This window comes from Strongylocentrotus purpuratus, unplaced genomic scaffold, assembly GCF_000002235.5.
Source record: "Strongylocentrotus purpuratus isolate Spur 01 unplaced genomic scaffold, Spur_5.0 spur5_scaffold_1, whole genome shotgun sequence".
Taxonomy (NCBI): domain Eukaryota; kingdom Metazoa; phylum Echinodermata; class Echinoidea; order Camarodonta; family Strongylocentrotidae; genus Strongylocentrotus; species Strongylocentrotus purpuratus.
In genome coordinates, this window is record NW_022145594.1 from 46013621 (window position 1) to 46041606 (window position 27986).

Below are 27986 nucleotides of genomic sequence, written 5' to 3' on the forward strand. Positions count from 1 at the left end.
CTGTCCCTAATCGTGCAAAGGAACAAAAGGGAAAACATTCATCAATAAATAAACGTAGGTGGCGTTTATTTATAAACTTTTTTTGGGAAACATATTGTTGGAAATGCATAGTTTTCTCTTACTTTCCTGCGGACCGAAACACATCTTCCTACAGCCCCCTGCTTTTTTTCTCTATCAAAGTCAAATAAAATGATTGGATAACATAAATCTTTGTTATGCAGCATCATTGAAATAGAATATTCTTTTCCTCTTGTATAATTACCGTGTATTTAGTCATTTCAAATATAATGAATTATGGAATCAATAGATGTCATTTATGTGTACTAATTAAACTCTAAATTCATTTTCGTTATTTCATTTTGTTGTGGGGGGGGGGGGGGGGGTACGCAACCACGATTCCTGTTTGTTGTATATAACATGTATGGTCTGCACATTTTGTCATTTATTGATAAGGACAATGTTCAATACATTTCTATTAACTTTTATCCTAACAATGTGATCGCCTCGAGAAGGTTTAGTTCGAATCAGAAGCGAAACGTGCTAAAAGTACATTAACACATGAAATATCGATTGTAAGAACATACAAACCGCTGCAAGCATATACAAATATACGGTCACTATCTGTACTTGTGCGGTTTTATGCAATTTTGACTCTAATCATTTGTGAAAGCATTATGCACGCAAAATGCAGTAGCCCCCTACTGCGTTAGTTTGCCATTGTGATTATAAAATATCTACTTCAAGTCGTAAACCACACACACAAAAAATTCCTTTCCAGAAGTCGAATATTCAATGAATTTCATATTGACTGCATTCATGGGGAACATTACCGTAGTTAAAGAGGAGGGGTGCTTTTATCCATTACCCGAGTATGATATTTCATGCAGTTTCGACCAAAGCGAGCGAACGAAGCGAGCGAACTAGATAGCATTAGGGTTTCTTTTGTAGGTGACAGTTGCAAGCAGTTGATTGTGTATCCATTTAATGTTTTAATCTAATTTATTCAGTGAACTAACGAAATGTACGACCTTGCCGCGTTGATGGTTGCCAGTATATTGGTAGTTTCGAAATTATCGGGGAGGGTGGAGGCCCAACCTCCATCAGCATCTTCCCCTCCCGTTTCGTTCGCCTATGTTGGGGGCAGCAATAAGGGAATTACTCCTCCTTTTTTTCATTTTCTGATTATCTTTTGTTATTACTTCTCACTATCATAATGAATGAAGGATTGTTATAATTATGCATTAGAGGGTTGGTGTGTGTTTGTGTTAGTATTATGCTCGTGGGCGAACTCACACGATGATTAGATGAATTACTATGAACTATTTCTCTTTATAATTTGGGGCATTAAAAAAAACACACTCATTTTAGAAATTTTCTTTTCTGCCATTTTATGGATGAAGGATTCGTATATGTATCGTATAAAAGGATGTGTGTGTGTTTGTAAATCATTCGTTTTTTACAAGTGCAAGGTGATTAAATTATAATGAATGTTCAGGAAATCTTCTGTTTCATGGAGCAAATTTTCTTCTCTGCCATTGTATGATGGCTACCTGTATAATAGGGTATTTGTGCGTGTGTAGTTGAATGAATCATTATGACATTGGTTTTCCTCTTTAATCATGATTCTTTTTTTTTCTCATATTTTTTTTATTCACTGTGTACTTTTATCTTTTTATGAATGAAGGATTTAAGGGAGGGTTTGTGTGTGTTTGTAAATCAATGAGTTTTCACATGAGCGGACTAAAATGAAGTACACATAACAAATGCCAGGCAACCAAATACATGCTTCATTGAATGACACCCATGTGACATGACAACCATGCTATTCGCTATAGAGCCCAAGTCGCTCTGATTTGCTTCTCGTAAGCGCGGCTTGGAATATGCAAAGTTTACAGAAAATGAAATTGACTGTGCGACGAAGGCGGAGTAAACATAACATGTTATTGTGAAGCGTTCATAAATTATGATACAAATTTAAAAGAAATATGTTTAGTTCTCATAAAATTATGTAAGAGGTAAAGGTGAATGAACTTTTAATTATATTTTTAAATAAAATTATGTTTATATTTTCTAATATTTCAATTAATCTTTGTAGATGTTAATTTACGAAGTACTCCATGTTTCTACTATCAAAGTAATATGGATGAGAGGAACTAAATATTATGTACAACATCATCTAGTTTGAAGGCGTCACTAAATGGGGTATGGGATAAGATAAGAAAACTATTACATCAGTGGAGATTGAGCTGACAATACCTTGCGGTAAAGGTACAGCGTAATATTTTTCAAATGTAAATGAAAATGAAAATGTTTGGAAAGCGCAAAATATAATCTCATTTAAAATCCAAGTATAACAATGATGAATTTATGATAGTAAAAGCTACATTTATATTGCGCACAAGCCGCACATATCCATCGCAGATGATTCTCAAGGCGCCTACAAAGTATTTTTATCTGTAGTATTAACATTAAACATGTTAAAAGAGAAATTTGATAGACGGATACAATTCATACAAAATTCAAATTAATAAAAAGATAATTTATTTCGCGTTTGTCATGTGTTTTGTGCCTGAATCATCAAACTGCGGATTAATTATTCGCCTCGAATGATTGAAATAGATTAAAATGACGCTACGATACCGATATGATATTACGAAAACCACTGAAGACTATGTATTTTTTCTTCTTCGAAATCTTAATTTATAGATTGACTTTTTAATGACGCTTCGAATAATTTTGAATGAGTGCGATATGCTCATCTAGATACATGCTCAACGCGTAGTATAGTAATGTCTGTGCATTTATAATTCAGAAAGCTCTCCCCCTTCTCTCTCTCTCTCTCTGCCTCTCAATCGTATTATTGAATGGCACCAGAGCCGTTCTACCGGCAGGCCAATTAATTCGCATTTAACCAATTATTGGGCAGAGCTTGTGGCATCGCTTAAAGGGACCAGTCACATCATGTTCAGGAATTGAGACGTCAAAGTGAGCAGTTTGCCCTATTTTACGTCTGAGATTTTCGAATGCAGCAAAATCAGCTTCACTTCATCCTATCAAAGAAATTGTGTAAGCCTGAATTAGGCATTATTGCGATACCCCTAATAACGGTCTGATTTTGAGCCCATATTGGCCTACATTTCAAACATTATAATCATGAATTTTGTTATATACTGGATATTATACTTTGTGAGAATGTCAAACCACGTTTGTATGTATTATTGCCAATGTTAATTGTACATAATTCAGCCATATGCCGGCGAAGTGCAATCATAATAAAACCTTTTCAATCAATCAATCAATCAATCATCATTGAAAATGAGGAGATTATTTGTTAATGAATCGGTTATAATCAATTTTCATGGACTATTTTTTAATTTGCATAAAGATTTAAGACCGTTATTCTTGCCCTTTTCTTCTGACTGATCTTAATTAATATGATAGAACCATTTTGATTAATTTTGACATAGTTGTGACTATTACTTGAAACGATAGCACTGTTCCACAATAAAAACATCCCCTTTTCCTGATTATATTTTCAGAGAAGTGTGAACACATTGATCACTGATGATACAGTTTTACTTTACATTTTCATGCTTGATTCCCCTCTTAATAATGATGAAAATAATGCCTTGCTTTGTACCGTAACTCTTTCATTTTCGTTTGGAGATACATTTACCCCTTTGTTTCCTTTGTGGCCAGATACCCCATCCATCCCTTCCATCAATCCTCCCCTCAAAGAATCTATTAAAATGCTCACCTATCACCTTTTAGCAAAGCGCAGACGACACAATCCGTTTACTTTCTATGATAACGGGTTTCCTAGCCTGGCCCCGAGGGATGTTAGACGAGGCAGGTGCGCGCGCCCCGCAGCCGAGTCAAAAGATCCACTCTAATTATATTTCTATTCCAAATCATTTCGGGTAGATTTGTCCAAACATTTAGACTGGGATGCGCCGAGAGGGGCACAATGAAGGCTTTTAAAATGGGGTGAGAGGGGCAGAGGGGGAGACGAGGGTGCGTGGTGGTAATTTTTTTGCAAGATGTAAACGCAGATCATTCGCTTTTGTGGTAGAGAAGGGGCTTTTGTTGAGCAGATAGTCGCGCACAATAATCCTTATCAGACTAGTGTTTCATCTTTTTGTAAGGTCGCCACAAATGCTGTAGAAACAAAATGACAATGATTTGTTGAATATTTGATGTATCCATTTCAACGTGATTGTATGCATCCAGTGTGCACTCGATTTTTTAATTAAGAAAATCCCCATCCTTTATGTTTCACTGCATGCATGATTCAGACAAAATATGGCTGCGATGAAATGTGTTCTTGTCCTGCACACCACTTGGTTGATTATTCGTTTCATTTCCATTGTAACCTTTTTTTCTCTCTTTTTTCTAAGGCGAAAAAGTCATACGTTCGTCTCATTCTTTCAATGCAGAATATTCAACATGAGTGCATGCGAGCCCTTAACTCATTAGAAATGACAATAGACCAACATTGACATTAATGGTTGCCAAGTAATTTCCTAATTTGCTTATTATAGGGCCTGCAACTGCGCGTTGTGCCATTGAATCACTTCATTACCATGTAGAAAGTGAAAGTAAAAAACATCGAACCATGCTCCGTTCAAATATAGGGGTATCATAGAGTATCTAGGTGGCGGGGAGAACGGACAAAATGTTGCCGACAAGTTGTCGATGTTTATTTTTCCCCGACAAGCACAAAATGGGCCTCAACATTACATTGAAAGACAATCGGAGTAGGTCCTCAGAATTACAGATTGCAGAAAGCGATCGCAGATTTTGCCGATCGAAATTTCGATTGACTGTGCCCCCTGCGACGCCCCTGCTCATGTCATTAATATAATACTCTTGATTGTAGGCAGTCGAGGTTATTATTATTAATAAGCCACGCCCTTTCGTGTAAAACATGAAATGATCATGCCACGTCCCTTTTCGTGCTTAAAACATGAAGCATGCCACACCCCTTTCGAACGCTATGCATTTATAGCTGAACCGAGGAGCTTTGATTAATAACTCCTTGGCTGAGTATAGCTAGTTTTAGAGATAGAAGCTATGCTTTTACAAGCTCAAGCTCAAGGTCACATAGCAATACTCATCGGATGTAATGCTATTATTCCAAGTCCTCGCTCTCAGAAACCTTGACATTCACAGATCAGAATGTGCTTCATTTGAGCCGTCAAAAGTGAGCCGTCAGACAAACAACGAGTATTAGATTTGTAGGATGATATGGCAGTACATTTATGCTAAGGCCGTCAGCTTTTAAATTAAATGACTAGACGTAGCTCAATCAAACAGTGCAACTCTCTAGCACCCGCGTGATCTAATTAAATCGTTAAAATGAACATCAAGTAATATATTAGATTAAATTCATTATGTTATCATGGAACGTTTTCTTCGCGCTTTTCCAAAATGAGCTTAGATAATGTTATGAATGATTGGCACAGTTAAAGTCATTAGCGTGTAACTGGGGAGGGGGGGGGGGTGGCAAGGAACAATCGTTCCTTGGTTCTGTCGCTAAAATTCAATAATCAATATTATTACCATTTTCATTATTATTATTATTAATATCATCATTAGTAGTAGTAGTTGTAGTAGTAGTATGATAACTATCATCATCATCATTATTATTAATATTACAGCTTCTAAAGAAATGAACTTTTCATAACAGTAATTCGGAATTCAGAAGTATACATGACTTTGTATTCGTTAATTTTAGGCTCCTTTAACAAAATGTTCTAATGGATTTTCTGACGGTTTAATTAAGTCTCAGAACGATTAGCTTCAGTCATGCGCGATGTGAATTGTTTTGTACACGGTGTACATGCGAACAAGAAATAATGAGATTTAATCGTTAGATGTACTTTTTAGCTCGGTACAGCATTAATAATTACATGAGTGATAATTACAGTACACGGAATGAAAGGCAAACTTTTGAATGTAGATGCAACAGATACGACATGTATAGGCGCACATAACTGTCAATCCAATAGATAGTCTACTATTTTGAGTCTTTTCTTCCTCTTCTTTCTTTGTCTTTTTATCTTCCATTCCTTCTTCAGTAACTCTGGTTTTTTTTACGTCATAGAAAAAAGGTCCCCTTTGTGTCTATCTGCCTCCCATCTCTCTCTCTCTCTCTCTCTCTCTCTCTCTCTCTCTCTCTCTAGTATTTAGAGAGAGAGAGAGAGAGAGAGAGAGAGAGATGGGAGGCAGGGGCGTTGCGCATTAATGCTTTGGAACCCCGAACCTCCTTCCCAAAGCCCCATAATCAGGACCACTCGACCACACTTGCTCATGAAATCCCGTGAAGCATAATGTAAAAGCAGGTGACGTGAAATTAATTTGATTTTGCTCAGCTGTCGTTTCCCTTGGGGCCAAGGTAGTTTAATAATGAGCGTGAATATCCGATTGATAATTTTTTCAAAGACCTTTAATTCAATTTATTCCATTTTATAATTATACCTAAATCCCATTTTGATCCTGCGTATTAGTTCTTTACATGAATGTTCTAATTAAAAGGAAAGTTTGACGGAAGTTGTCATCTGGTGGTATTTCTCGATAGAGCTGTCCCCCTGAGGATCATGATTTGAAGGTACACTAATCATTACTAATTACCTTTATGACGTAACAATGCTATGAACACTGCTTCATGATTAGGTGTTACTCTTCATAAAATTGTCCTCATGACGATTTTTATCTCTCATAATTTGAAATCATTTCATTTAACCAAACTTTGAATACGTTTGCTATTGAATCCATTTTGAGCTTTAAAAAATGTTAATTTATTTATCTTCATAAGAAAGTGGCATTTCGCAATGTGACGCATCCCTTCAACAATTACTTGTTTTCTTTCTAAAACACTTACTTTTCGGTAACATGAGTATACTTGTGATAATAATAATATTATGTCTTCAAGAACATATTTCACGTGTTTTATTGTCAGAAAGAATTTTTTATAGGGGGATCGATTTAGCTTTCGAACCCCCATTAAAACCGCTGCTGATTATGGATAACCTCATTTAGATTTGATTTGTTTTTGATTTGATTTATTATCTTCTGCAATCCATATAAATATAAACAAATGTTATAATGTTTATGGTCAGAATATTGTCATGAAGCATAATATATCCCTGTGACTTGGCATGCTTGGTGCGGTGTGTATGTACACATAAACGGACCACGAGTACTGCCGCTAGAGCACCGCCGATCCTCCGGGCTACGTAAGCTATGTAAGGCTTTCACCGTGGTTGAAGTTCGGCCATTACCAACACACGGTCCTATGGCATTATCTGCTTTTCTGTTATACCTGCATGTATAGATTGAGTTCATTCATGTAGAAATCAATCCAAATCAAGCATGATGGATTCTCATCCCGTCTTGCAAAAAGCGAGGTAGTAGCTTAGTCTCTCTGCAGGCGTTCTTGATGACATCCATGTATTCCTACGTGATAATAATAATAATAATGTCTAAATGATGCTGTCATTGAGTCTGTCGAGGATTAAAAAACACTGCAAACAAAAGACAATACATGGGTATGTTTTATATTGACAATTTTTATTATCATATAAGCCCTTTATAAAGCTATATGAGAAACATATGAGAAACATATGGGATATAATATACATGCATGCATATATTATAACAAACTTCTCCCAATCATTTTGTTAAATGATGAAAATATTCTTTTTTTATGGACGCATTCGTAAAATGGTAATTTTACAATCGGGGCAAAGGAACGAGTAGATAAGGTATTGTAATAAAAAGAAGTGGACATTTATGATAAAACAGCAAACAAATCAAAAATAGAGTAGCTATATGCAGTATACACTGTACTCACATAAACAATCATACGACATGAAACGTTAACTAATACATTATAATCATTGTACAATTTCGCAGTATAATTTTCTGCATCTTCTCAATTGTGATTGATCAAAATATCAATACAAAAGCCGTTTTTGTTTATAAATATGTCAAACTGAAATAGCATCAGAAAATAGGCAATAGTGAAACGCCCTTGTAGCCCTGCTCAATTTGTTTTTTTCACCATGTCAGCTTTCTAAACCTTCCCTTCCCCTTTACCAGTGAGTTAGCTTAATTCATTCATTATGTCCAGAAGGATGAACCAACTCCCGTCTTGTACTCGTTATCATAATTAGTCCATCATTCAGGACACGGATCATTTATTTGAAGGTATTTAAAAAAAAAAACGTAATTATCTAGGCCAAATCGTCACAAAATAGGGTCGGTTCACATCCCGACGCTACTGTCCAAAATAGTGGCAATCTGCACACAAAAACTCGTGACATTATTTATTCCATATTTTATTTCAACATGGGGCCTATTGTTTTAGTTTTAAATCCCGTCTGAACTAGTTTGTCCAGGGGGATTAGACCTCCGTGCAAAGTCACTGATAGGTCATTATCTCATCAAAGAAAAAAGGGGATCACGGGGGACTAACATGCGCCGATTAGCCATTGTTTGCTATATAGATGGCGCAAGTAGCTGCAAGTAGTGCAGTGGGGCTTTAAGCTTGCAATGGTAAGGTTTAGGATAGGGTTGGGTATTATGGTCTAGGGTTGTTGTGAAGACGTGTGCAGTGTAACATTATTGACGTGGAGCAACTGTCGAGGGGACACGACGTCGTATATCAAAAATATATGCTCATCGAATAACTTCAGATGATTATATTGGCTATGTTCTTTTTTTCCTTACATTATTTATGTGGACACACATTCTCTTCCCTATACATAACGTGTTGCTATGTCAGGCAATATATAGACTTGACTCAAACTTCAAAGAAGCTTAGAATCCGAAATTTGAAGACAAAATGTGAAAGGGCTCCTATTTCGATAGATGGGTTCACTCAAGCGTGAAGGCGGAGTCGTCACGGGGTAATTATGTTTGCAAAAGTGAAACATGGATCACAAAGGATGCATATCCGTTTATCAAGTTAATGAGGAGAGAAGGGAATGTCAACCTCCAATGATTAATGAAGTTGAATTTTGCTAGTAAAGCAAAATACAGGAGGCAAGCGCACCCATGGGCAATGGTGGGGAAGGGTGTGTGTGTGTGTGTGGGGGGGGGGGGGGCACTCACGCCATAACCCCACAAACCCTCATCCACGCCATTCCAAATCTGTAAAGGTGCAGTATAGACTTTTCGATTTCTCGGCGAATTTTCTTTTCTCGCTTGATAGAGTAATTTGTCTAATCCTGTCGACAAAATTGTTATAACTTGATTTCTTTAACAAAATTTTTAAAATCGGCATATTCAAACGCTTGTACTATTTTCGCCTTTTTCATTTGTTGTTGTTGTGTGAGGTTGGGGTGGGGATAGGTACTTGTAGGTTAATTTGTTTCTCCCCTATCCCTATTTATAGAGACTCCCTCGCCTAGAGGCTACCGAATGGGATGCTGGGTGACGAAACAGTGTTGTTCATGCATATCTTTTCGAGTATGCAGTGGATAGTTTCGCTGGTGACATGCATTCACTTTCTCCAACATGCTAATGATAGGAGAACAGAGACGGGGCGTGGACTAAAAAAATTGTTCCTCAGCGAAAATGGGCTGCCATCATTTTGTTGATGTCTGCAATGCTTTGTGTAGACTCGTTAGCGTAAACCAATGGCGGGGATGCCACCCCCTTACAAAACAAAAAGGTAAAAGGGAAGGAATGTTATTAGCACATCTGAGATTCTGTCTGCAAATGCCGGCCCATTGTTTTTCTGTTGATTTTGTCGTTACATGAAAAGGAGCTTGAAATTAAAATCGCTTCCTGTATTGTTGGGGGTGAGACATAAACCGCGGAATGCATGTTAGGTCAACAAGATTTATCTTCATGTAAATTCACGAATTGAAACGCAGTGTAACAATCGAATTAATTTCCTTCTGTTTTGCTATAAACACTGCATTGTAAATTGGTTTATACGGTAATTTGTTTACAAACAGAATGTTGATTTGTTATATTACATTGTAAATTGATTTATATGTTCATCAACAGAATATTGATGTACATCAATGAAGTTTAATAAATACAATACAATACAATACTATTGCACAATCACGCTTTACCATTTAAATAACGTGCAATATGGAACTCTCGTTTGTTGACTTTCGGTTTGACGTTAATAGTCTGCTATACAATAGTAACTCGTGAGAAGATAATACATGATTGACCTCGTATTCCAGGTTTCGTAATGCAATGAATGATACAGGGGCATTATAAAGGCTTGAATATTTGGGGGAACACCCCCTTCCCCCTACCTACCACCCTCTTCAACTTCTAAAATTCGTAACGCAGAGGCTTTTTGAAAATCCTCACCAGATTATTTTAACACGTGACAGAATAACAAATCTGAAATCTACAAAATTAGGTCGGCAGTTTTGGTCTGACCTACCCCCCCTCCTTCAAAGTGTCTTGCACCCCCCCCCCCCCCGAATTGAATTGAATAGTTGTAAACACTTCAAGTTGTGGTAGTCGGTTTAAACAGGGAGGTGCTACCGTGGTTTAAAGTACTTTCATGTTGTGAAGACGAAGCATGGAAAAGCAGTCCATATGTGAGTGTAGAATGGGTTCTGAACTTCAGACGTTTAAGGGGCATCGGTGACGGGGTCGGGGAGGGGGCACCTGTCTTACTTGGTGGATGAAATGCGAGAGAATAAGGTTATCGAGGGAGGGAAATTTTCTTTTTGTCCTTGTCATCTCCAGGCCTTTCTTTCTCAATTATGTTCTTATCCCCCTTTCATGCATATTCAACATCCATTTGGGAGCACGCGCCCCAGTGCCCCCTTGTACTACGCCCCTGATCGTAGATAATAATGGAATCGTAAAGAGGTGTTCTCTGAAAGATGATCATGTAAATTATGTCAGCTCTGTGTGATACTGTCACATAAAGCCCCTAGGACAGCTCTGTTTGTTACAAGACGGCTCAGATTTCATCACCTGTTGCACAACGCGTTTCATATTCAATGAAAATATTTTGCAATACACATGCAAAAGCTAACCTAATTATTATGACTCGGTTATCTTTTAATTTCGGAGTCTCTTGTTACATTTCATGGGGAATTGATCTCATATAAAATTATGATGCCATTTTTAATTGAATATTTTTCAAATCAAAATCACATTCTAAATACTTCATTACCACTCTAAACCCAGTACTTTATCTTGAATTGTTTCGTCACCCTGTTATTGAATAAACCCCTATTCTCTATTATGTCATTAATCTTTTTGCAACATTGAAATTATTTTATTCATCACTTTATCCTGTCATTCAGTTCTTTTGGACCATTTTCTTTTTTGTTTGTTTGTTTTGCTATTTGCGTATTTCTTTGCTTGGGGGGGGGGGGGGGTCGTACAATCTTTGTACGCTGTGATAATACATAAAAGCTTTATACATTTTTTAAAAAGTCAGATGATGCGGCGGGGTCGGGGGGGGGGGGCACTATTTTGCCGATAACGTGCACAAAACTTATTTCATCCTTTTTGTCGATATAATATTAGATATCCATGCATAGTTGAGGGGTAATCGCCCTCACCACCACCGATCGGCCCCTCCGGTGTTGTAATGTGAAGCACGATGTCTTGTTATTCTGTGCATGTTTGTCTAAACATGATCGCATACATTGCCTGATTCACGCTGCGATGATGTGATTCTCTCATGATTCAATTTATACAAGTTGGCATCCAATTCCAAATCCTGTGTCTTTATTTTCCTTCTAGGGTGTTTTGGCCACCGGTATTGATGGTACGTGAGCCAGGAATACTGATAAAACCCGATAAATTTACAAGATTGGAAATTCAGTTTTGAGGGGGTCATATCTATTCTTGTTCGTAATTCATTTGGTTTTGAGCTAATCTAGCTTAAAACGATTTGAGCTCCAGTCTCCCGCAAAAATGGGTCTACGTACATGACATAAGAAAGATAAGTTTCACAACCTATTAGGCTATTACTTTGCAAACACGCTTTTGTTCAAAAGCATTATATTTATCAATTATATTTTGTTGTTGCAAACACCAATTAATTAAAATGAATAAATTGTGAAACATCTCTTTATCATTGTATATCATACAACTTCAACATTATTCTAGCGATGACAAGAAAATAATTATACTGATGCAATAAGTTTATCCAGGGATTCAACATTACACGACAGAATCTCATTAACATTTGCGGCAGACGGCAGCCAGCTGTGAGCCGACGGATGCCTGGAGTTCCGCCATAGAACCAGGGAGAACCCACCGATCGGATGTAGGCGAAACGCACGCACAGCAGCGCGTTAATTCCGTGTCATCTGCTACAAACTTCGTATTGACCTTGACCATGACCGTGCCTCGCAGCGAGAGGGCGCTTGTACTTTCTCGTGGTTAATAATAAAGGAACGGCGGGAGTCTTGGTAATGGTATTTATAGCGGAGTCGAGAGAAAGGAGATTGGAACTGAGAGGAAAATGAGGAAATGCAATTATAATGTTAGAGGAAATCAGCAGTGAATAACTTGTACCTTTGTCTTGGAGCACATTAATATGATCAACAATATTATACTATGAAAAACGAGTCTTATAAATGTTTTAAGGCCCTGGATCATTTTCAATATTAAATGATTTTGTCTTCATACTTTTAGTTCCGATGTCAACATAACTAGTTCATTCGTGTTACAGTAGTATAAGCCATTCAACTTTTGTAGGCCCCAACTTGTAGGCCTATACTTTATTACATGACATCCAAAGTATCGTAATCTATACAGCCTTTTTGACATAATGAGATAAACAAAAATAAAAATTGACCACAATTGACCAAAGAAAATACGTTTAAGACGTTAGGTAATATTATATCATGAATCAATGAGAAAGGAAATAAAATAGAAATTTCTCAGAAAAGTATTGTATCATTTTGAAGTCTGTCCTTTTCATCCTACGAATAATCTCCAACATCCCCACCCCAAATTTCTCCCGCCCATCAAAAATCAAACCCCCAATGTCATGGAACGCCCACTGTGAGCCCGGGTCTCCCATACGGGGAAAACTAATGAGTGAAGAATGATATGTAATTGGGTTACGTAGCAGGACATTTATGGAACGCCGTTCGTGGACCAGGACTCTCCCTGTGTTAAGAATGTCCCCTGGACTCTAAAAATTTTCATCTGATGTCATCAAAAATGTCATTACTAGGGAGGTTAACATGCAAGTTGATATTGACAGTAAGAATAAGTCTGGGTCCTGTTTCATAAAACTTGATATCAATTACAAGTTACAAGCTACGTAAAACATAAAAACAAAATAGGGTTCCTGCATGGGTTTCTGTAAGGTGAGGGGTGCAAAATGTTTGAACGCTATGAAAGTCCACGATTTTGATGATAGCTGGTAGCGTAACCATGGTAACATTCTGAGAAATTGTTCCGGTGGGGCGATAAATGGATCCACCTATGCACGAAGTAACCTCAATCAATAATTATTAAAGATAAACTTGAGTTCTGGTAAAAAAAGAATATTAATTCTCACAGAATCTAACGAAACTTACACTGAATGTTCAAGATTACAAATAAATGACACGTGCCAAACAATTTTGGAAGAAAATGTATACTGGCTGAGTAATGAGCATAGAAAGATAAGGAAATCAGGGTAGTACAAGCCCCGACACCATGTGTGTTGTCCCATATACATCTTTCTGTGTAAGTGATTGTTACTTTACCAAGACTCTGCCAAATTTATGATGATTTTGATGACTCCAGAACCTTGCATTACACACCATTACTTACATGCTATATGATCAACTTTTCTGATCCATTCCACACCTTTTCTTTCACAATGCAATCGCATTACCAGAACTGGAGTTTATCTTTAAGCCTTCCCCTGGCAATGCTCACACACTTGAACGGAAATTTAAATAAAATCTAAGGCAGGAAATGATAGCGAAAACATAATAATGATGTCTGCAAAGAGAGAAAAGTTCTATCGAAAGAAACTAGACAATAACAGCGTTTTCTCTATCTAGGCATACGTACAATTTCTTTATTCCCGTCTCTTAAAATCAAAGTTATTCTCCCATCTATTATTCGTTGAACTGCAGTGGCTATTTAAGGCAGTGTACTAATAATGCGAAATAATCATAACGTTTTTTCGCTATAAATTGATTGTTACTGTTTACTGTTCATTTCGAAGTAGAATGTGTTGAGGATAGATTCCTTAAATGGTTTCACTTCCTCTTCTGAAAAGCGTATCCAATATAATTCCATTCATGTAACATAAACGATGAATACCGAAAATGCAATAAGCTTTTCTCTTACTCCCATATTGCATGTAGGCAAGCATGGCAAATGGCGGGTAGAACGGGCCAACAATATATTCGTCCTAAAATTGTGCTTAATCCATACTGGCATTTAAACGCAATCTATAAAGAAGGGAGGAAAAGGTCAAGCGTCGTAATCGTATGAAGATTGCCGTCTGAGAATCACTGTAGTCCCAAGCAAAAAGACTGATGTTGGATTTACGATCCGCCAAGGGGCCCGTCCCTGTAACTTTATGCTGTGGATTGCACTGGTATAATTACATGCGTGTGTTGGTATGGGTCTTTAAGCTAATTGTAATACATGTAGTAAATGCATTTTCGACGTGAATGTGTTTATAATACTCCCATTACGAACACAAAAATTGGACATATTCATTCTACAAAGATTGGCCAACATGTCTACACTAGGTTTGGAAAGGGGCGGGGGGGGGGGGGGAGAGCTAGGAGGGGCAGTATACCTTTAGGACTCCAATTTTCTTTAAAGCATTTTAATGAAAGGAGAGATGAGGTGACGGCTGACCATATAGTTTCCGAATATTCGAAAGTGGGGGCTAAAGCATCACTACTCCGCAAGCCACCCCCACTTAATACTAGTATCTCTCTCTCTCTCTCTCTCTCTCTCTCTCTCTCTCTCTCTCACCCTCCGTAGATGCGCTAATGGCCCTTTCTCTTAATCAACCTTCGCGGGGCGATTCCCATTTTTGATTATGTCGTACTTTGGTGACCTTTTCATCAGTGGTGTACTTCATAATCAAAGTACCATGGTAATGACCCGCATCATGGCAACCCGGAAACCATTCGTTTGTTCGTCTCACTCAATGGTGTATCTTCGAGGGGTGGTCCAGGGGACACGCCCCCCTCCCCGCCAAGGTCAGATATGCCATGATGCATCTAATATGCCTACACGAAATAATGCACAAATTTTAATTGTGTTCCCCCTTCGTGCCATACTATAGAAGGTGGAATTATGTCTGCTCTCAAGATTGTTTAGACCTGAGCCCCCCCCCCCCCCCCATCCACCTCTCCATCCGATAATCCTCCATTGGCCGCTGTCGCTGAATTCGTTTTAAAGGCCCACTGCACTACTTGTAGCTACTTGCGCCCTCTCTATATCAAACAATAACTAATCGGTGACCATTGGTCCCCCATGATCCTTTTTTTCTTATGTTAACTGAGAGCTGAGTTGCTAAGATAACCACCTGTTCAGTGACCTTGCAGGGTGGTCTAATCCCTCCTGTAAACTAGTACTGATAAGCTCTAAGGTAATGGTGACTGGTTCCTCCGACAGATTGACGAAGCTTTGCCTTCTAACATAATGTATATAGTTTAGTATGTCGAGGTGTATGTAGATACAGTCATAAGAGGACCTCCATCTGACCAGGGAGATGAGTTTAACTCTCATCTCCCTTATCCGACAACCCCAAATCTGGTATACATTTTGAGACACAAATCATAGTCGTATACAGTGACCTACTCTCATCTTGGAGTATATACACATACTCTTTATTATATTGATATTTTGCGCCTTCAATTTATATCATTTTTTATTTCAGGATTGTCACTTGTCAGAAAAGAACTATTTTGCCGTGAAACCGTTTCAAGGAGGATCACCTAGTATAATGTAATAGTGAGGAGAAAATGAATGGTGTTGCCGGGCTTGTTATGTTTTAACCAGCGAACTGTCTCCTGAGTCATGACAATTGGCAAGAATTCGGAATTGAGATCTAATTTGACTCTATTCGTTCAGAAACATTAGTAGTTCTTCATGAAAAGAGAACAGATGATAGTAATAATTTACATTCATGAAGCCCATGCAGAAACTATGCAATTATATTCTACTGTGCTGCAAGAGTTCCTGATATGCTTAAAAATCTAGCAGTTAAATGAAAAAAATCTACTTTTAGTCCATTTAAAAAGTACGTAATCATGGTGACTTCCTAGTTTCTAAATGAAAGTAATTCCACGGTTTTGGGCATGCATATGCAAATCAGAATTTGGCCTGATGAATCGTTTGACTCATTTTACTCATTTTGACTCATCGTCATTTCAATACAAAGCTTTTTGAAAGAGTTAATCATGATGGTAAATAATTGACGGGTCATTATCTTCAATATGCTTCGTTTGACCTTGATGTTGATCAGAGAAAGACTGCATCGCATTCATTGATATGCCCTTGGTCATGTTGATGATCCAGGATTTAAAGCCACACTGTACTACTTGTAGCTACTTGCTCCCTCTATATATAAAACAATGTCTAATCGGTGACCATTGGTCCCTCATGATCCTCTTTTTCTTATGTTACTTGAGAGCTGAGTTGATGAGATAACTACCTGTAAGTGACGACACTGGATAGTCTAATCCCTCCTGGTCAAACTAGTACAGATGGGCTTTAAACAAAAATTGGGCCCGTGTGCAGTTTACATCGGTATGATGTTTTATGCCTCCATTATGTCCAAGGTCATAGTTTGGTAACGGTACTCCACAGGGAATGGAGATGGTGCACATCATTAGGTACGGGTACGATTCTGATGGTATTAATGATAATTGTGTAATTATGATTGAATGCATGTATTCTTAACCACACATGTCTAATGATTAAAGGTAATACAAAGTTTTGGTATGGGGTCATTAATTTGGTTCAAATGAACATATTAGAAGCATATACGATTTTACAATATTCAATGATTCCTTGTTTTCACGAAGTGACGGTAGTAAGGAAAATCGTAACGCAAAGTGAATGCAATTTTTTTTCACTACCGTCACTTCGTGAAAACAGCGACGGATTGTTGTCGCGGTTGAAATCGAGTCTAAAGTAATGAAATTATAAATAATAAACTCCTTTAAAGTCTACAATTAAATAAAAATATATATATTCGTTGAATACTTTATTTTTCGTTTGAAACTTTAATGGCGGATAAAGTGGTAGGCGGGGTTAGGAAAAGCAAAAGCTGAACTGATATATAATGTTTATAATCCTTAAAGTTGATACTCTAAGACAATCCCAAATACTGAGATAATTACATAAATAGAAAGCTTTTAACCCCCATAATAACACCAAATGGTGTCCACCCGACAAAACAAGTTTAGAATAATGAATTTATTCGAGTAAACTCTACCAAAATATATAAGTCTGAAACCCGGAAGTGCACGTAGAGTCGGGCCTCTATCCGTGACGTCACGAACGGGAGTCATGGGCTCAGTGAGAGTGAATGGCAGTGATATCCCTACGTAAATGCTATCCTGTCAGAGCTTAGATTTGTTGTTGTTAAGGAGTATATTTGATGGATTTTCTGTTTTTATTTGAATGAAGAATAACGAAGCAACATTTTCCAGTCGCTGATTTCTTTTTATATCCTCATATTCACCTATTTGGTAGAGATTTAAGACGAGTTTACTGCTTAGGAATTAAAGTTAAATCGTGCACTTATGAATAGGCGGATGCATTATATTGTCATCAGATGTACATGAGCAGTTTTGTAAAACGAATAGGTCTAGAACTATGATAGTACTTATCATAGATGTGTGTGACTGCCTCAAAAAAGGATACAGTACCAGTTAAACATTTTATGTTGTAAAATATCAAACTTGAACGAGATCATGCAAGCGCGCTTCCTCTATAATATTTTGGCGAGTGATGCGGCTCTTGCATGAACGTTCGTGAAGCGAGCAGAATCGGGAGGTAAGACCAAGCCGCTGCTCTAGGCGCTGCTTGCTTGTGATGGAACGTACGTGCGCTAGTTATATGTTTATCGGCAATTGCAAGAGAATGAAAGCGACGTTGCCAGCTAAGAAAAACAACTAACAAAGACTTGCTCCTGACTACCGGTGTCAGAATTGGTAGATGAAGGATGTTCAGGGCCAAGGAAGGCGAAAGACATGGGAAAAAGGAAGAAGAAACCATCGGGAGATCGCTGTAGTGTATGGTAATGAACTGTGCATGGGTAGACAGCTACTGTTTACTCCGTGCCTGGGCCGATTTCAACACCAAAACAAAAATTACATGGTGAAAATATCGACTAATAGCACATCGTTGGCATGTATATGTCATAATTTTTAAAAGGGGAATTGATATTAATACTATGAAGTACTAGGGGAAGGTAAAGAATTGTGCATAGAATTATGATTTATTAGACTTTTCAGCCTTTGAAACAAAAATATGCAGAAAATCGTATCACTCTGCACATGTTTGCTATGGAACATCCGGGTACGTGAATATACTCTCTCCCGGACGTGAGGTCATAAATAGTAGACCAGCGCCGTGACTGATTTTCTATGCAAAGAGAGGCGGATATTTTAGACATTTCAATTGAGGATTTCGAGTAGACAGAATTTTGTTGTGATATACTAAGTAATTGAAAAACTTAAAATAACATATACTTGCCGTAGGTAACAAATTAAGGGACATTTATTTGCTTAGAGTATCAACTTTAATAATACGTTGATACTTTGAATAATGAATTAGATTTTGATAAGAGTAAACTGATGAAGTAGGGAAAAGAGGGGGTTCAAATAATTAGCATGATTGAAATATTGAGATCATCTCTAATTCTCTATAACAAACTTGAATTACAAATCAGTAGCAATATCATTTGGGACAATACCTACTATGATACGTTGCTATAGGGATAGGTGCATACACCATGTTTACCACCAGACGACTATCTGCCATACATAATGCAACTACCAAATTGCTCTGAGGCCGTGCACCGCATATCTCATTCTGAAGAGCATTATGTAGCCAGGGGCAGACCTGATAATAATTGTAATGCAATGATGTTGTCTCCGTGTATAGCTATGAGCGCAGACTAGAGGCTGGATGACCGAGTATAGGGGATGCCAGGTGAATACCACACACTGTCTATTCAGTATATATTTCTATACCATAACTTCAATTTTCAAGGGGAAATATTTTTTCAGAGAGGGGTATTGACAATATGGGTTTTTCGTGGCAATATTATCTTGATAATAAATTTGAAAATAATGATAAAAATACAGCAAGGAGAAAATTGAATGACATTATTGTTGATAGTAAAACCGATAGATGACAAATGTTGTGAGCTTTTACTAATAAAGACAGTATTATAATACTGTTTTTAAACAATATGTTATTCCATGTTTATGTTTTGTTTGTGGGGGCGTCAGTTCTAGGGGGTGTTGGGGGGCAAGGGCAATAACATCCAAGTGCGTTCGCAATAAAATGTGTATAATAATACTTTGGAGCGCTTATTTTGTAAATAAACAATCCCAGTCTAAAGATGAATTGACGCCTAACAGACACGTGTATTTAAGTGACATCATTTCATACAATTTGAGTAATAGATAATGCTATAGATCCAATAACTTACAGTCCAAATACTATTGTAAAGATTTTAGGCCAAATAAAAAAAAAAACATGTTTAGCGTCCTGTTTTTTCGAAAAATAGGAAGGAGGAGGCCCTTTTTTTCCCTTTTTTTTTCTTTCAAATTGGCCGCTCAAAATGGCCACTCGGTACATTTTCCCTGACATTCAGGCTATTTTTCAAGATGGCGGCCAACAATTTTATTTTATTTTTTTTAAAATCAGAAATAGATCCATTTTAGCAGTGTTTTTGATGTGTTTTTTCTTTAAAAAAAAAAAAAAAATAATAATAATAAAATGAATAGGAGGCGGCCCCCAAAAAGGAAGCGGGCGGGGACGCTAAACATGTATATTTGTTTACATGGCCTTAGAGGAAATCAACGTAATGTGAATTGTTTCATGTTGTGCGAACATTAGGACGTAATACGAGCATGAATTATTTGATAACAATTCTTTTTTTTTGTAATGTAAGTTGTATGTGTCTCTTTCTGTAGTAAAATCTGGATTTGTTTGCATTCTCCAGTCACTGAAATTAATTTTCGAGGTATTTTATGACAAATTATTACTTTTGTATTCCCCCCCCCCCCCCCCCCCCCCCCATATAAACGTACTTATAAATGCTTTGCTGAATGGGAGTGGTCGTATTTTCGGTTAGATATGTTTTCCCCCAGTGAAAATATTATCACTTGTTGTCTGTCGGCCGGTAATGATATGAACGAAAAACATATAGGGCCTACTAGGTTAGAATTGATGTCCACACTTATAGCATGTGGCTCTCTTTATGTATTAAACTACACCATGCTCCTCCATCAATATCATTCTCTCTCTCTCTCTCTCTCTCTCTCTCTCTCCCTTTCTCCCTTTCTCGTTCTATCTCACACGCAAGCACACATACACTCGCACTCCCTCTTGCATCTCTTTCTCCCTCCTTAACCGCCCGTCGATTCCCCTTCTTTTTTAAATATCTACCTGACTGTATATTTGTCTTCAATTTTCTCTCCCCCTCTCTCTCTCTCTCTCTCTCTTCCCCCCCCCCTCTCTCTCTCTCTCTCTCTCTTCCCCCCCCCCCCTCTCTCTCTCTCTCTCTCTCTCTCTCGCCCTCTGTTTAATACACAACATAATGGCTTGGGTAATGAGAATTGATATGCAAAGCGACCCTGCCCAATATCAATTTGAAATGACTCAAGAGCAACGCTTCCCAACAAAAGCATAGGAGATATGGGCCGCTGGATGAATAGGCACGTAATAGAAGATGAATTGGCCAGCCTACGAGATGGGCTAACTGGGGGCGGGAGGGTTGACGTATAGTCTGTGCTTCCGGGCGGGAGTGAATAAGAGGTGGTATTTGGGGTTTATCTGGGTCTGGAGTAGTAGTGAAAGTCAAAAAGCTTTCGGAAGCGGGGAAGGGTCAAGATGGGTTGTCCGCAAGATTGAAACCTTTGGATTATTTGCCGATTGACATGTTGTAAACTTACAATGATGTTAAAATTGACAGTAGTGATGACAAAGATGGTGATGATGATTTAATGATGATGATGATGATGGTGATGATGATGATGATGGTGATGATGATGATGGTGATGATGATGATGATGATGGTGATGATGGTGATGATGGTGATGATGATGATGATGATGGTGATGATGATGATGATGATGGTGATGATGATGGTGATGGTGATGATGACGATGATGGTGATGATGATGATGATGGTGATGATGATGTTAGGGATGATGATCGCTTCTTTCCATGTTCATCTCTAGGTGATGGGCGCTTAATTGATCTAAAATGCCCCACAAACTCCAATGTTCTTAGTCAATGTGTTAACTATAGGAGAGATCATTTTCTCTGTGTCTCTCAATATATCCATTATTTCCTAATAACTCTCAACATCTTCTCTTTCTTCCTCGTCATTTTTCAGGAAGTATAGCGTGGCAGAATGGCGATCCCTGGAAGGAGCACCGGCGCTTCATGAACCGAACCCTCCGCACCCTGGGCATGGGACGCAGCCTAATGGGCAAACGCATCAACGATGAGTGCCTCAACATGTGTGACTACGTGGACAAGCTGGAGGGAAACCCCATCAACCCCGATCAAATGATGACCACCATGACATGCAACATCATGAATGCCGTCGCGCTGGGGAAGCGTTACGACTTCAACGACCCGCGGTTCGTGAAGCTACGCCGGGACTGCAAGGAGATCCTTGACAATCTGTCCAATACTTCAATCTACAACATGTTGCCTTTCCTTTACCATACGCGCCTCTGTAAGAGATATAGAGAAGCTGTAGAGAATGTGACGATCTACGTCAAGAATGAGGTCATCGAACACGACAAGTAAGCACCGTCGGATATTGTTTGCAAGTTATGTATTCCCCTTGCATGGCACGGTTGTACGACTCTTATTCCTGCGACACTTGCTCCGACACTTGCTCCTGAGACATTCCCTACAGTGTCATACAACATGTACCCTGTAAACTCGACCCAACACTATACCTAAGCACGACCCTAACCCTAAACCTAACCTGAAAGCCTACTGCTTCCCTAACCCTCCTGCTACACTAACCCCTATACCTTGACAACATAAAATCTGGAGCAATAACTGTCGCACGAGCACAAAATGCCGGAGCACCACACGTGGTGTCATTTCGATTGCGTTATCAACCATGGGAAGGCGATTAATCCATACGCTAGTAGTTCGAATAAACGTTGCATCGTTCATGTCATGTTGCGCCAGAGGTGCGCCAGAGACCACACCTGTCACTGACGCAATCTTACGTCAGGCATAATCGTTTCATGTGTAATAGTTTAACGCAAGATTGTCAAGTGACGCACTGTTCTATATATTTTTGTGAAGGCGTGGCCCCAAGCTTTGGAATACACTTCATTCGTGTTTATAACAAATCGGTACAATTTATTTCGGATTGATATTGTGGTTATAATTAATTTTGTGTGTGTCTGCATCACCGGTGACTGGCAGAGGAAAATGATGTGAATTGACATAACCCTCGGGTCTATTATCATGGTTTGACAGCATATAATCACTTATCTTTCATAGGTCATTCAACAATAACTCTTTACGCGACGTCATCGATTACTACCTCAGAGAGGTCAAGAGAGGGTCAAGGGTCAACGATGAGGAAGACGACGACGACGAGAAAGATCAGGACCACACGTGCAGTTTCATCAACGATCAGTTTTGTTGGAGAGGGGTGTTGGATCTGTTGATCGCTGGTGTAGACACGACGTCCAACCATACGATGTGGACAATGCTACACATGGCCTACTACCCCGAGATCCAAGAAAAGGTATAATAATACTATCAACTTGAATCCAATTTTTCTGTTAAACTGAAATGATGAAGAGCCGGGTTGATTGCCGCAGGAAACTAAACAAATTTGTTAATTTATTCTATGGATAGATTGATTGATTATTTTGTTAGTTGACGGTTTCTATCCTCCTACGAGTCATACCTCAATCGGTTAACATGCAAGTTGATATTGACAGTAAGAATAAGTCTGGGTCCTGTTTCATAAAACTTGATATCAATTACAAGTTACAAGCTACATAAAACATAAAAACAAAATAGGGTTCCTGCATGGGTTTCTGTAAGGTGAGGGGTGCAAAATGTTTGAACGCTATGAAAGTCCACGATTTTGATGATAGCTGGTAGCGTAACCATGGTAACATTCTGAGAAATTGTTCCGGTGGGGCGATAAATGGATCCACCTATGCACGAAGTAACCCTCCTACGAGTCATACCTCAATCGGGGAAACGGGCACTGATTAAGATGTTATACTTGGTGTGTCTAAATGTTTTTTTTCCCCAGCAAACACACCACGTTCTCGAAACGTCCTAAGTATTCTTCATACGTTTTGGCGTTTATTTACGTCCCAATAAAATGGTGTGTTCCCTGGGATCACTCACACACAAGTTGTAATCTTACAGACTTACACTCATCTCTTCTTTGACAGGCTCAAGCACAAATCGACCAGGTTGTCGGTCGTGATCGTTTACCGACCCTCGATGACCAACCACGTCTCCCGTTGGTTACGGCCATCGCTCGTGAAGTTCTTCGTACGAGTATAGGGACGACCACCGTACCACATCATACAACCCAAGACACGTATCTCAAGGAGTTCTTCATCCCGAAGGGTACACAGGTAGGTTTGCAAACCTAGGGTGTGTCTAGGATTCAGGGTGGTCCACAAGTGATTTAAAAGATGTTCATGCGTGGGTATATAGTCATTCGTGAAGTAGGCAACTTGGCGATCACTTCCAATCACTATAACACTGAGCCAATAGGTATTACGCTCATGTGCGTACGTCTGTGTGCTGCCCTCTATATGTCCATGCTTGAGCAACTTTAAAGGTAAAGACCAGTATTGGAAACGCCCCAATTTCAAAAAATGAAATGGAAGCTCTGATTACCAATCATGTGAAAGAATATTTTTTGACTAATACATGATGATAAAAAATTGCCGGGAAACCGCTTACTAATTCATATATTTGGTAAATTTGTTTCTCTCATGGTTCAGTTCAGTTCAGTTCAGTTCAGTTTATTTTATTTTTGCACGGCACCAACTTCAGCCAAAGGCTGTTCTTCTGTTGGTCCGTGCGAGATATAGGGTAGTCCCATATACATCTTTCTGTGTATAGTGCTTGTAACTTTACGAAGAATGGGCCAAATTTCTTTTTATTTTGATGTTTCCAGAACCTTGCAGATGCTAGATGCTAGATGATCAACCTTTCCTGATCGATTCCACAACGTTTCTTTCACAATGCAATCGCATGACCATAACTGGTCTTTACCTTTAATATGTAGTAGGTTTGAAATTCCAAATTACATGTTTGAAAAATCAGCGACAGGTTTGAACTATTCAGTAACAGGTTTGGAAATCAGAGACAGGTTAAAATTCTTCCCAAATCAAATTTATTTCTGAATATCGCTCAGATGGCACCAGAGTGCAGTGTAAGAACCCTTAAGCTTTTGTAAAGCAAGCCCTAGGCCCCGACCATAAGAGACTTTACACTTTGCACAAATTAGTACATAATCTCTCCAAGTTTCAATTTTACATGTTTGAAGTTTTGTTTGTTGGCCATCCTGCAGGACTATATGGAAGGGTGGGGGCGGCAGGTATTTTTTGTCTATAAAAGTCAGCAGCACTTCTCATTTCTTATCCACTTTTAAAACGAAATCATGCACAGTAACTTACGCGAAAAGTGTTTTAAATGGTTTCATCTGTGCAGGCGCGTACGCAGGGGGGGGGGGGGGGTTAGGGGGTTAAACCCCCCCCCCTTTGGTTTTTTTTATGTGTTTTCTTTTGCGGATTTAAAAAAAAATAAAAAAATAAATGCAAATGGCTGACCTAAAAAAGTGTCCTCTTACCCATCCCCCCCCCCCCCCCGCTTATTCAGCGGCTGGCTGAGTCGTTGCGAAATTTTCGGCCCGATTTCAAAATGTTAAACCCCCCCCCCCCCTTGAAAAAAATCCTGCGTACGCCACTGCATCTGTGTGACCTTCCAAACACGTTAACATATCTCCTAGAATGTTTAAAAGCATAATGTTTTTTATTATAATCTGCCGACTTCTAGTGTGTGTGTGATTAACCAGTTGGAATGTGCTTTTCACTTTTTTAGGTTCTGGGGAATCTGTGGAGTTTAAATCATGACCCGGAAGTTTTTGAAGATCCCTATGTATTCCGCCCATCAAGGTTCTTAGCAGAAGACGGCAGCTTACAAGGTCTTTCTGACGTCAAGTCGTTCGGCATAGGTAAGATATAGAACTCTCAACAGGGGCCTTGTATGTCGGAGATTTCCCGATGAAATTTTATCGAATCATTCTTGAAGAAAAGGAGCTTGATAAATTTGAGGGAAAAAATCTGTAATGTGACATAAAACACTTTTACAGCAGTTGTTCATCAATTTCCTTCAGTCTGATTTGTATACGTTCACCAAGTCTCACTAGGCTCACTTTATATGTATTCTAATATAATAACTTCAACAAGTGAAATACATTAAGTGTTATAAAATGGACACACAATTCACCAACAGTGAATTTTTCGCGATCAAATTTAGAAACTGGTAAGTTAATATCTGGGCAAGAGACGTCATGTTTTCAAGTTTTCAACTTCAAGTTTCAAGTTGTTATTGTTTCACATTTTACACAAAATATAGACATACATATAAAAACTATACAATACATGTAGTATAAATAAACATGTCTCAATGATTCTCAATTCATATAATAGATTAAGTAGAATTTGAGGAACCTATTACAAATAGGACGAAAAGAACAAATCGTAACAAAGTTATTGGCAATTTATTTTATTTCGCAGGTCCCCGGAAGTGCCCTGGTGAACCCATGGCCCAGCAGGAGTGTTTCCTGATCATGGCCATCCTGCTACATCGGTACAACCTCGTCTTTCCCGAAGGTGACCCGATCCCCGACATCCGAGGCCGAGTCAAAGGCATGATGCTCCTCCCTGACAAATACAGGCTCAGGTTCATACGCCGATAGTCAACGAAACATTCCGAAACATTCCGAGTACAGTGAATCGCACGCCGAATGAATCGAAGGAAAAAATGAGCATTCGAAGTATGTATGCTGATGTTTCTCCGGCGCAACGCACTCAGTCTACAAGCTAATATAGTGAATATTGTTTCCGAATATGAAGAAGGTTATAGAGGTGCCTTTCGTGAGGATTAGAACCCGGATGTAAGTCATTTTGTGAGATTTCAAAAGTTCTCGACTCGAGATTCGAGAGTGGCCGAGTGTTTCTGAATGTTTCCGAATGTTTTCCGAGTGTTTCCGAATGGGTTGGGATTGACGAAGTTGACGATGGTCGTATCGTGATTTACACAATTGAAAATGTAATCACTAATCAAACTGGTCGCCTTTACGAAGTTGAAAAAGACTTCGTTTTTTAAGAGAGAGAGAGAGAGAGAGAGAGAGAGAGGAAAGACGTTCGTTCACAACAGAATACCTATCAACACTGGCATATAGCCCGCAGACAGGATTCATACTACATAATTATGCGATAGGTCGAGGGTTCGCGGGCCTTCCTTATATATTCTGACTTCTTCATCCGGGAAGGGGTCGCCCCCTTATCTCTTATTTCTTGATAGGCTATGTTAACCCCTTTTTAACTATATGGCTACTAAACAAGTTCACTATTAACGCTTTTAGCTACTCCTTAAAAAAAACGTGTGTGGGCGCTGTATAAAGCACAAAAAACATTGTTTATCGAATTGATCTCAAAACAACTCAGTTATATAAAACTCAATCTACGTCTTGCTTTGGAAAACATAATGTGACAGAATCACTTTCTTATTAAGGTGTTTCGGGTTTCTTGTCGCGCATTGTTTTTGTATGGAAAACACTTTTTAATAGATATTTTAACATTTTCAAAGGTGCTGGTTTACTTTGCTGTTTCTATTAATCTACTGGCGTTCAATTCTAAACGGCCATCGATATTGTAGACTTTATTTCTGCTTATGAGGGTTTCAAGGTACCATGTCAAAATAGAACACAACTTCTTGTCATGATAAACAAGCTTTTTCACTGAGGAATGCAAAATTTTTGAGGGGAACAGCCCATACATTGATATAAATTAACTTTCACGTTATTTCTAAGCAGCAATTATTGGTTGAGGAAATACTCTTAAGATGTCTGACTGCTACCCAATCTAAGAAAGATAAATGATGATGATGATGATGATGATGATGATAATGATCGTAATAGTATTGATAATAATTATTTTAATGATGATAATAGTTGTAATAATAACATTACTGATAAGAATAATGATGGTATTAAAGACGAAGTTGAGTTCTGGTCATGCGATTGCATTGTGAAAGAAACGGTGTGAAATCGACCAGAAAAGGTTGATCATCTAGCATATTAGAATTTGTTTGTATTGCAACTTTGCAAGGTTCTGGAATCATCAAAATGATAAGAAATTTGGCCAAGTCTTGGTAAAGTTACAAACACTGTACACAGAAATTTGTATATGGGACTACACGAACACGTGGCGTAAAAATCCCACCCCGAGTTTTACGATGTTACATACCATATTTAGAGTATGAAGGCATTTGAAGAGCCATGCTTTTCAGGGAACATGTCTTATCTGATGTTCTTCCACACTTGCATAATAAGAATGATAACGCTCACAAATTATTTTTCACCTCTTCCCAGAACTCAACCTTCTCTTTAATGCAATGCTTCTGAATAGAAATAACATAAAGAATGGCACAGCTGAAAGGAAGAGAGCAAGAGATAGTAACTACACAATATTATGGACTTGACATCTATATAATGCTGCGTTTGGTGTGTCAGT

General features: G+C 38.4%; 1 protein-coding gene across 1 annotated transcript in view; it reads left to right on the forward strand.

The window, feature by feature from the left end:
• Window positions 1-26853, forward strand: part of LOC115921161 (cytochrome P450 2U1-like) — a 37612-nt gene extending 10759 nt beyond the window's left edge. Inside the window, exons 2-6 of the mRNA XM_030978337.1 lie at window positions 21566-21983; window positions 22705-22954; window positions 23622-23810; window positions 25288-25420; window positions 25986-26853. Coding sequence (XP_030834197.1) covers window positions 21566-21983; window positions 22705-22954; window positions 23622-23810; window positions 25288-25420; window positions 25986-26167 — 1172 coding nt within the window. The 3' untranslated portion in view covers window positions 26168-26853. The remainder of the gene's footprint in view (window positions 1-21565; window positions 21984-22704; window positions 22955-23621; window positions 23811-25287; window positions 25421-25985) is intronic.
• Window positions 26854-27986: the final 1133 nt, after the last annotated feature.